Raw genomic sequence first — 12,039 nt, 5'->3', positions numbered from 1 at the left:
GGCACCAGCAGCGGACGGTTCCCCGCACTGCTCCACCAGTGTGCTTCAAACGGGACCAGCAAGTTTCCCCTGAAGGAGTAAAAGCGTCCTCAGCCCTTTCAACCCTTGGCCTCTGTGCTGGGAATTCCAACAAAGGAGGCAGCAGTTGCTTAAGCTTCCCCCATGCTGCCAGCATGCCTCAATCTTTAGCTGGTGGGAGCATCTCTAGCTCTGAGAGGGTAATTGAGTCTCCCCAGAGATTCACCCTTGCCCTCTTCTGTGTGAGAGCCATGTCTACCAGAAACTGGACTGTGATCACTAATTCATTTCAAACAGCCACAGGAGAGGAGCGACTTTTAGATATCACAGCTGGATTTCAACCAGCAATCTAGAGGTCATTTTCTTATCCCATTATCAATCCCTCCTCAAGACATGGTTCTATGTGAACAGACACGCAACGACCAAAAACATACCCACACACACTGGCTCCTTTCCATCCCACTGAGAGTTTCCTTGACAGGTGAGTTGGGAGTTTCCTTCCAGTTCATAGCCCTCATCACAGGTCACAAAACACACTGTCTTGTATGAGATATCACCTGACGAACAATTAATTCGTCCATTTTCAGGTGTGTGAAGTTTTGAACACGTTCGAACTGCAAATGGTAAAACAAGCATGTTACGTTTTCACCATAAAGAGAGGAACAACAGACAGTTTAAAGGTCACTTCTAAAACCCTTTGTCATTTAAATGGATACAGTGAAAATAACATTTTGGTAATCTGGGCTTATAAGTGGAGCCAATATTTTCAAAAGTGACCAGTGATTTTGGGTGCTTATGTTAAAACACCTTACAGGGGCCTGATTTTCACAAGGTGAGTGCTTACCCCTTTCTGAAAACCAGGCCTCTTTAAGACGTCACATTGGGAAATCTGGGTCCATATCCAGTCAATGAAGTTGACGGAAGTGTAACTAAGAAGATTTGTTCAGTTAGCTCTGGGAGGAGTTACTGACTGATGCTGAATGAGAAGACAGTGTTAGTTTGGCTGAGTGTGCAGTTTGTTTGTTTTTTTAAATTGCTCAATTGCTAATGCTACATCTTGACACCAATTTATTACATAACTAAAATCAACTCCAGAAGATCACGGAATTTAAATGTAATCTCGTGCATCAGTCTTGTCTAACACATTAAGCAGTAGCACAACTGAACAGTACAAAAAAAAAAAGGGGGGGGGGCGGGGGAAGCTCCAGTTCTCCAATCTACTGTTTTTTTTAAGCGCTAGACCCTGCTTCCATGACTTCCATCAACTTGGATAGTGGAAGGTCAAGGCCTGAATGAGTCATGACTGCAGTGGCCTGGGTAACTCCTATATTGTGGTTAAGAATGTTGATTTTACCAAGTGACCCCCTGCCAATGTAGGAGTCAAACTACTAGCTTTCTTTCCAAATAAGTTCAAAGTTAAGCAAACTTGGCAGCTTTCTTTCCTTTTTCCAGTAGTCTATTGCACATATTGATGAGAAAACATGTGTGTATAATTGTACATATTGACCCAACAGACTACATGTCTTCCTAAAGATAGTAAGAGAACAAAGTTAATCAGTTATCAATCAAATGAAATCCAGCTGTACCAACAGCCAGGATTACAAGTCTCAAGCAATTACAAAAATTAGTTTCTTTCTGAGAGAGTTGGATATAAACAAATCAGGAAAAAAACTGCATGATTTGTAGCAACTATTGACCAGAAAATAAGGAGTGGCAACACAGTTAGCTGCGTAACATCTAGGCATTATGACTGCCTTGTGTTCACTCAGGTCCAGAACACTGCCCCTCCTCCCCCAACCCCTCCGATTCACGTGTATGTACAGGTTTTTCTAGAATGAAAGAGATCAGGAAACTTACTCTAGACTAGAGTCACTAGACTCTTAATGAATTAAAGAAAGTGTTGCTCTTCAGACTAGTTTTCTATTATTCTTTACCTTAATTGCACTAAGTAAACATATTACAACTCTAATGCAAATCTGTCATGCAAAGAGAATAGGCTACTATGGTATTATGTTTTCTACTGTGGCCTTTAATGCCACAGCTGTGGTAGTGTATATAGTGGGCACTGCAAACTATCAGTCTTAGAGGCATTAGGGAGGCAGCTGGAATAAATCTGGAAGCACTGGAGAAATGCTCACCAGGTGACCACGGCTACATACCTTCACAGGTGGTAGCATGTGCCTCCTTGCACCCGTTATCAGGTCCTGCTCACCTGCTGGTGTGGAAGGAATGCATGGCCATTGTTCTGTTCCTTTCAGGGTGACGTGGCTATGACTCACCATCAGCAACACTACTAACCTTGTGTTCCAGTGTGGAAGGATCAGAACAGGGGCTACCCCTCCCACTGATGTTCTAGACAGGAGGGAGGGAGCTCCCTTTGAAACATCATTCTGGGGAGCAGCAAAGCACGGGGATTTGCAATTCTGATCTTCTAGCCCTCACCCCTCTAAGGGGGCACACTTGGGAAGTGGAGACCTCTGTTTCCATTCCAGTGAGTATGAGCACGAGCATGCAAGATCTATTGGTCTCCTGGGCTATAGCCCACCTAACATTTGGACTTACTGCTCATACATATGCCAAAACACATGCTCCCTTCACCCTCCTCCCCAAACACTAAGCTTTTGAATTAAATGGGATCCAGACAAAACCCCAAACCAAAACCCAGCCAACAAGATTTGACAAAACTTAAATAAACTTTCCCCCATCTCTAGTCTCTCTCTCTCTCATACACACACAGAATGCTTACAGGCCCAGAGCCCTGATCCCACATTTCTTGAGCATCCCATACTCTCACTGAAGTCAGAGGGAGTACTGGGTGTGTAGGCCATGCAGGATCTAGACTTCTCAAAGGCTAATGGATTACTCTTCACAACACCCCCATGAGGTAGGGAAATACTATTAGCTCCATTGGCAGATGGGGAACTGAGGCACAGGCAAGTAACTTAGCCTCTGTAAGTTTACAGCAGGAATGTGTAGAAGAACCAGAAATAGAATCCAGATCTTCCAAACTGCAGCCTAGTGCCTTAACCACAAGACCATCCTCTTGACCTGAGGACTATCAATCCACAATCACTAAAAATTCCCATAAATGTGCATTAAAATATATTCTGTTGGCCTTTAGAATTTTGTTATAGTAAATTTTTCTGGATTAAATGGGTGTTTTGCAGTTGGACAGTATTTAGCCTAATTTTATATTAGCTGCTGCTAATTGCAGAAGGTGCGCTGATGGGTCTAAGCATCACTTATCACAGCCAGGACACATTTCAGCTAAGTAGCGCAAAAATGCCAAAATGTTGAATGTTTAATGTCAAAACCGAAAGCAGTGTGAAGGGATTAAAATCCTTTGGTGTCCTTTCATAATTGATGTGATAAAATACTGTTGGGATTAATGAGACAGCCCATAAACGGTGCCTTTGATCTTGCTCTCGTCTACAGCATGGTTTCTTGTATGGATGGAGAACAGCAGACACGGCATATGCTAAGGCTGGATTTTTTTTTTATTAGGCACTTCAACATGATGTGTTATGAGAGGGGAAAAAAAAACAGGATATCCTCTAGATGCTTCAAAGGAAATTAATACCACATGAAGATAACAGCTCAAAGCAGAGGGATAACTTCTTTGGCTCCGTTAAAGCCAAATGCTTCATTAAAAGGAAAACGGTGAAGCCTTGCAGAAAAAATAAACCACCCCTCACCCAAAAACCGGAAGACAGAATAGCGTCTCCCCTAAAAGTGTCTGTGTGGGGGCTTAAGATTGTTCCACTTCTCTGTGTGGAGACTATAATCCTGTAGATCAGGGGTCGGCACCCTTTCAGAAGTGGTGTGCCGAGTCTTCATTTATTCACTATAATTTAAGGTTTTCTGTGCCAGTCATACATTTTAACGTTTTTAGATGATTAGAGTGAAAACTGATCAGTCCTTTCTTTATGCTCCAGTCCAGGGGCTCTCCAGCCTTTTCATTCTGAGGACTCCTTTGTACAAGAGACAGCCTCATGGAGACCTGCTCTCCCACTAGTCCAATCAGCCTACAGCTGGATTTTCAAACTATTTCACTCTGTAGCCTGCCTCGTGGAATGACATGGCCAAATCCCATGGATCTTGCTTCCCTGTCCCAAAGTACTAGCAACATATTTTTTCCATTGCAAGCTCTCACCCCTTCCAGGGTCACTGGAAGTTGCAGGGGGACAGTAAATTCAGCAACATTCAGCATTAGACCATGCAGCAATTTGTTATGCAAATTCTGGTGGGTTGCTATATAAGCATGTCTCTGGCTCTGTCCATTCCCCTTGTCTCCACCACGCATCCTTTCTCTAAATGTAACCTGACCTGCACACCAGCCAGTGCGTGACTGCAAGCTTCCTTTCTCCAAACGGGCTGTGAAAGGTGGAAGAGCAGCCTCAGTCCATAAGTGCCTGTAGGAGGTCAGAAAGGAATCCCACATCCTCTGTAGAATTGCACAACTGGTTAAGGAGTCCTGCATGTGCATTGGTGGAACTGGAAGGTGGATACCTCCCTCTGAAACATCATGTATTAGGCCACAGCCAGAGGCAAGATGGAATTGTGATCTGATCCACTAAAGCAACATTCAAATGTAATTATTAGCACTCCAGGAGGCCCTCTTTGGATAAATACTTTTTTTCAGCCCCTCTCCCTATTCCCAGTCATGCCATTTTCAATCACTCCTTCTGATTATCTCCTTTCCAGTTAATATATCCTCACTTTCAACCTCCAGGAAATAGTCATTGTCCAATGGAACCACATTCAAAACTCTTCTGAGATTATACATGTGGCCTGGAACTTTCCATTTTTTTTCGTTCACATGATAAACCCAAGGATCATAAATCAGAAATTTGGAAGCAATATTCTTTGTTGAAGTTTATGCCCCGGGGTTCCAATGCCAATGTGCATCTAATCCAACAGATGGATCCCTCATGGGTATTCTGAAACCCCGCATCCTGCAAATCCTTATTTACTAGCCATAATTTTCTTTACAACCCTAATTTTATTCTGGTAGTTCCACTGGTGTCACGTGAGGAAAGTTAGTAATAGACAGAATAGGTGTGTATAAGAGGACAATGCGGAATGTTTACCAAGGTTTGGCTCTCTAGCAGGTGATACCACTCTGCATTTCTTATTGAAGGTTTTCTTCCTCCATTTTAGTAAACCAGAAGATAAAATATTCATTATGGGGTTTTCCTTTTGAATATTCCTTCATTTGGGGTTTACTCTAAGCCAGCAAAACCAACAAAACCAACAAACCTCAAACCATCATTAACAACAAAACAACTTGCGTCACAAGCTTTTTCCAAAGAAATGGCTTTCATACCTCTGCACGTGGTCTCTGAACCAGACCAGAGGCCATTTGGCTGACACAGCCGGATGCTGCTTCCCACTAGGTCAAATCCTGCTTTACATCGGATTCCGCAGGCAGCGTTGAAGTAGTTGTTGCAGACGTTCTGGATAAAGTAACCATTTTCCGGGGGCTGCAGCTCAGGGCAGTGGACAACTAATTAATCATACAACAACAGGGTTAGAGATTCCAGAAGCATTATTTTCATTTCATTTCCCACTTGGTTAGTTTACGTCTTTAATTTGGCTGGTTTGATTTGTTAATTTATAGTATCTATGCTTTTGAGGGCGTGCATATGAAACACTATAATAAACCCCACAGATGCTTGACTATCTCATTTCAGTGAAACAGTCCAAAAAGGGCTAAGATTACACAGTCTATGCGTCCTAATGTGCCTTTCCTCTCTATTCATGTTCTCTGTTTGGAAAGACTTACGTTCACAGGCATGTCCTGCAGTACGATATCCATCCTTGCAAACACAGTCCTTGATGGAGGTACTTCCAGGGGGAGAGGTGTGGTTGTCATCAGGACAAGAGATGCAAGTGCTGATTCCACCAGGTGAACCTTCAGGTTTATATGTTCCTGATGGGCAAGCTATCAAATAAAAAAGAAGACTTTTAGAAGAAGAAAAGGTGAGACTCCATCCTTTCTGAACGTTCACTGGACTACCAATTTTTCTAAGGATTTTTTACTGCACACTTCCTTTTTAGGTATCTTGAGGTATGGGGATGACCAAATTGCGTGTTTAATAGCTATGCTTTTGTTGTTCCCCTTCCTCCTCTATTTATACATCATTAATTCAAATTCAAAGCAGGACCTATGTATGTCTATAAAGTTATTAGTGTGTATCGGGTCTGAACCAAAGCCCACTGAACTCAGCGGAGGTCTTTCCATTGATTTCAGTGGGTTTTGGATCAATACCATAATTTACTTTCTACATAAGGAGCCTCACTCTGGTTTTACATTTGTGTAACTCCATTGACACTATGGAGTTATTCCTGGATTATACTTGTAGAAATGAGATCAGAATCAAGCCAAGGTTTCCAAAATATGCCAAAATTAGGATCAGGCTCAATAAATAAAAATTCTCGGCATACTGAATTCGCAGAATCCGGCATCTGACTTCACGATTTAGATGCTATGCTATATATAGGTGTGAATCATAGCACATAGAGCAATTAATCAAAACAATTACTCCCCAAAGCCTTTAAAGTAGTTTATACTCTACTCTAGAATTTTAACTGTGTGTGTGTGCAAATGTGCTTGAGAAATATTTAAGAGATGTTGTCAAGAGACAGAGAATAGACACAGAAAAGTATGGGCTAACAGAGGCAGAAACAGGAGAGGTAAGATAGTCCAATTATTAGGGCATTAGTCTGGGACTTTGGAGACCAGGGTTTAATTCCTTAGTCTATCATAGACTACCTGTGTGACATTGGACAAGTCACTTAGTCTCTCTCTCTCTCTGTCTCAGTTCCTCAATCTGTAAAATGGGACAACAGCACTGCCCTACCTCACAAGAGTGTTGTGAGGATGAATATACTGCCCACATATCTACACCAGGAACACCATCACAAGACCTAACCAGATCAGCTACAACATCACCGGCTCATTCACCTGCACGTCCACCAATGTTATATATGCCATCATATGCCAGCAATGCCCCTCTGCTATGTACATTGGCCAAACTGGACAGTCACTACGCAAGAGGATAAATGGACACAAGTCAGATATCAGGAATGGCAATATACAAAAACCTGTAGGAGAACACTTCAACCTCCCTGGCCACACAATAGCAGATGTAAAGGTAGCCATCTTACAGCAAAAAAACTTCAGGACCAGACTCCAAAGAGAAACTGCTGAGCTCCAGTTCATTTGCAAATTTGACACCATCAGATCAGGATTAAACAAAGACTGTGAATGGCTATCCAACTACAGAAGCAGTTTCTCCTCCCTTGGTGTTCACACCTCAACTGCTAGCAGAGCACCTCACCCTCCCTGATTGAACTAACCTCGTTATCTCCACACTGATTTATACCTGCCTCTGGAGATTTCCATTACTTGCATCTGAAGAAGTGAGGTTCTTACCCACGAAAGCTTATGCTCCCTATACTTCTGTTAGTCTCAAAGGTGCCACAGGACCCTCTGTTGCTTTTTACACTAAAGATTGTGAGACACCCACACACTATGGTAATTGGGGCCATAAGTACCTTAGACTGCATTCCCTCTAAGATGCTGATGCCTAAGAAATTACTTTCTGAGCTATGAGACTCATGAAAAGTTGCAACAAGCCTAAAGAAAGCTGAAGTTCAGACAGAAGTCTATTAGTTTAAATGCTTACCACTTATTATTCTGTTTAAACTTCTCTTACAGACTATGGGCCAGATTCTCCATTGTCCTGCATTATGTGCAGTCATTACATCAGTGCAAAGTGGATACAAAACATACCAGTCTGATTTAGAAGTGTTTTACAGCCCCTTTGCACTGATGTAAACAGCTGCATAAAGTACAGGATAATGGCGAATCCGGCTCTGTAGCTTCCGGAGAACTGTGTCCAGAAAAATGTGTCCAATCTTAAATTCTTTAAAATGTCTTTTGTTTCCAGCACCAAATATTTCCTAGCTTTTTCAAGTATTAGAGGTCTAATTCCTGAAGGTCTCAGATTGTGCCAATATCTTTTTTATTTTGACAGAATTGGACCAATTCTATACTTTGAGTGAGTTTAAAAGTTAATCCTTTGACATTTGTCTTATTAAGACAAATAGATTTCTACTCTCCCCTGCCCCCCCCCCCAAAACACACACATGCCATCACCATCCAGTCAGCCATATCTGGTAAATTACGCATTGAAAAATATAGCTTAGAATATTTAGAGCTTTATTTTCTTGAACATGGTCGCTTCTTGAATATTTTCCACAGATCATATTTTTTCTTTCTCTCTTTGAAAGTTCGCAGCTTCAATTTCAAAGTAGGTGATAAAATGATTGAATGGTGCAAAATATTAAGTGATGTAATACAGTGTGTTGCAAGCTGGCTGGCTGGGTCTATGCTGTAGAATGGCTCTTTAAAATTCCAAATGAAAGCTCTTAAATAAGAAAGGAAGTAATTAAAGATCAAAACATTTTAGAAGGTCAATTTGCATCTTGCTAAGGGAAGACTGGAAGGCAAATTTACTCACAACTACAACAGGAATTCTTTTTTAAGTGACTTTTAAGAAAACACTTGCAAAAATGCCATTTAATTACATCATATTTTTGCCGTCAGCCGCTTCTAGTTCCCTTGTGAGTTCATTAAAAGTAACACGCTCTTTTATGAGAGCATAAAATGAGCAAGAAAGTGCCATCCACTCAGGGCCGTAGCGGGACCCCCTCCGGTCAGAGGGTACGGAGGGCGCTCGCTACGCCTCTGCATCCACTCTATATTCAGGATCTTTATTGATATTGCATATAAATAGTTTTAATAAACATTAAACTGGGTTTTCTCCTTAATGACAAAGGATATCTGCCCAGATTAAGCTTTTTAGAAAAATGAAATCTTTACCACTGAAAATGAACAACTGTGTAGTACAATTACCCACCACCGCTAAAGACACTTCAATGAAATTGCCTTTACTGCAGTATTCATGGCATTGTCAACCTATTGTAATGGAAATTGCACTACTTTGTGCAATAACAGCAGCAACACAACAATTCTCTTAATAGGCTTCCTGGCAGGTGCAAGTGAATAATCCAATATCCAGATGATTTTCGTACTTTGGAGTTTTAACAGACCCACATTTTTAACAGTGAGAGAAGTTAGCCATTGGAACAGAGCATGGAAGGATGTGGTGGCTTCTCCGTAAGTGGGATTCTCTAAAGATTGAGATTGGAGGACTTTCTAAAAGGTATGTTCTAGTCCAGTCAATGATGTGGTGGAACTAGACTCCATGCAGGATTCACTGGGTGAGGTTCTCTGGGCTGTATTCTACAGGAGGTCAGACCTGATGCTCATAATGGTCCTTTCTGGCCTTGAATCTATAAACAACATTCCAATCTGAATGTCTTTAAAAGGATCCTCCTCTTACAATCTCTGGGCAATCCCCTTTTATACTTTGGGAGGGGGGTTGTTCCAGTGACTGTTTTAGTCTTCTCTAATGTCTTCAGAAGGCAGTCATCTGCTCCTGTGCAGTTCAGGGGATGGCTTGTTAGCTGGCAGTCCCATCCAGTTTGTTTGAATGGCTGGCCATTATATCTCTCTGGACAGTGACCTCTAAGTTGGTGACCTGTCCTTTCCCTCAATCTGAGAGTAGCACACCCTCAAAGACTTCTCCTGGGCCCCTTACTGGTCCTTTCCATCCCCATTAAGCTGGAGATAAGATGTGAGAGCACGAGAGCATTGGGAAACCTGTTCTCCCATGATTCAGATGACGGTTTCCAGTCAGCTACATATTGCTACTGTTGCTTCACCTCTGGGTTCAAACTGAATTGTGTTTTGTAGCTGGTAATTTCAGTTCAGTCCTTTGTGAAACTTCAAGTGCATCATCACGCAAACCAAAACACAGCCAGCAGTTCCTGCTCAGGTGAGCCATAAAGGCGTAAAAGAAAAAAAGCACGGTAGCCAAGTATTTTGGGGTGCCTTAGCAGAGGTGTGTGGAAGAGCTTGCCTAGTGTCTGCTGGGAGCAAGTCTTGAGCTAGAGCTACCAGCGTTAGGTTTTCAGGACCTGCAAAAAAGGCGTCTTAACAAAAACAGTTCATTTGCAAAAAAATTCTGACTTTTCCTTCTAAAGGAAATTTGAAGGTTCAACCATCTTGTGTGAAGAGCTAGCAACTTGTATTTTAGAAAGAACCATTTCCTCAAAGCTAGGTTGAGTCAAAGCCATAAGCAAATAATGTTATTTGTTTGTAAAAAACGGCCAGGCACATGGCAAGTCTGGCTATTTTTAGCTGAGGTTTCCAAATAGAAATGGATTTTTGCCAGCACATTTGCAAGAGACTACTGACATTGTTAAGGGAGTTTCTTCCCATTGGAAAAGCTAATATCACCAAGTGTCCTTATGTCTTCTTTATAATTGAAACATTTGCTACTGTGACAGGGTCTATCCCACTCATATCGTTCCAGATGCAGAAGTCTCACTACTATCAACAACATCAGGATACAAGCCTCAATCTTTACAAGTCTCACCTATGAAACCACACACCGAACACAAACTTCTCTTGGTCTTAAACAGCCACCAGTCTCTAGATGAAATAACTCCATCAGTAGGATTTACACTTCGTACACAAAAATCACCTCAGGCCTGAGCCCAACTGCAACAGGCTACACAGGAGCTTTTTTGGCAACTGGGGATGGCTAGACTGTCGTGGAGTTATGCTCGACCCATGATGCTGGCTCCATGACCCGCTTGTTAAATTTTCAAACAAGCACCTCCGTGCTTTCTCCCATGCTGCCCCTCATGCTTGGGAGAAGCTCCATGTAAACATTCACAAAGCTTGTGGTCATTATAGTGCTTCAAAGCCCTCCTTAAAACTCCCCTCTGCCATGAGGCCTACAAAAAACCTGACATGGAACCAGGGAAGTGTATACTAGGGAAGTGTGTGGGAGGGTCCTCTCTTCCCTCTTCTTCCCATGACTGGGAGGAAGAAGATGCCTGTCAAGTGTCAGAAAAGCTTAAGGCGTATTCAGGCATTCAGAGTTAGGAGTACTGAACAGTGTTCCTCTAGCTCTGTAACTATCTAAGGATTCTGTTAATTCTGCAGCTGTCACCAACAGCAACTAGCATAGGTGAAATGATGAATATCTGCCAATTTGTGTATGTGTGTGTGTTTTGTGTGTTACTGCTGTTACATGTAACGCTTAAGTTTATGCTCTATGCCTCCACTCCACTCCTCTTAGCCTCCATCATAGAGTTTGTTGCCGGCAGAGTTGAGGGAAAGGGTATGTGACTGAAACACTTACTGTTATTTATATTATTGTAGTCCTAGGAGCCCCAGTCCTGGCCCAGGACCCCATCATGCTAGGTGCTGTGCAAAAAGACAGTCCCTGCCCCGGAGACCTTACAATCTAACTATAACACAAGAGACAGCATGAGGATACAAACAGACAGAGGAGTACAAGGAAACAATGAGACAATATTATGGGGGAGGGATAGCTCAGTGGTTTGAGCATTGGCCTGCTAAACCCAGGGTTGTGAGTTCAATCCTTGAGGGAGCCACTTGGGGATCTGGGGCAAAATCAGTACTTGGTCCTGCTTGTGAAGGCGGGGGGCTGGACTTGATGACCTTTCAGGGTCCCTTCCAGTTCTAGGAGATGGGATATCTCCATTAATTTAAAAAAAAAATGTAATATTGGTCAGCATGATAGGCTGTGTGTGTGTGTGTGTACATGTGCGTGCATAGGCGCCGGCTCCCTGGGTGCTCTGGGGCTGGAGCACCCACAGAAAAAAATTGGTGGGTGCTCAGCACCCAACGGCAGCTCCCTGCCCTGCCCCGCCTGCTCCAGCTCACCTCCGCTCCGCCTCCTCCGCAAGCGCACCGCCGCGTCCTGCTTCTCCCCCCTCCCTCCCAGTGCTTGCGCTGCGAAACAGCTGTTTCGCGGGGCAGGGGGGGGGAAGAGGGGGAACGTGGCACGCTGGGGGAAGAGGCGGGGCCGGGGCGGGGATTTGGGGAAAGGATCCAATAGGGGCAGGGAGGGG

The 12,039-nt window shown here is 43.0% G+C and overlaps 1 protein-coding gene across 1 annotated transcript in view; it reads right to left on the bottom strand.

Moving 5' to 3' along the window:
* The window catches only part of SVEP1 (sushi, von Willebrand factor type A, EGF and pentraxin domain containing 1), a 172,050-nt gene that overhangs the window by 111,619 nt on the left and 48,392 nt on the right, over positions 1 to 12,039 (bottom strand). The window contains exons 4-6 of the mRNA XM_034774932.1: positions 5,804 to 5,962; positions 5,345 to 5,524; positions 453 to 632 (exon numbers count right to left, since the gene is read on the bottom strand). Of these exons, the coding sequence (XP_034630823.1) occupies positions 453 to 632; positions 5,345 to 5,524; positions 5,804 to 5,962 (519 nt within the window). The remainder of the gene's footprint in view (positions 1 to 452; positions 633 to 5,344; positions 5,525 to 5,803; positions 5,963 to 12,039) is intronic.

This window comes from Trachemys scripta, chromosome 6, assembly GCF_013100865.1.
Source record: "Trachemys scripta elegans isolate TJP31775 chromosome 6, CAS_Tse_1.0, whole genome shotgun sequence".
NCBI lineage: Eukaryota > Metazoa > Chordata > Testudines > Emydidae > Trachemys > Trachemys scripta.
This window is presented reverse-complemented; position numbering and strand designations above follow the sequence as displayed.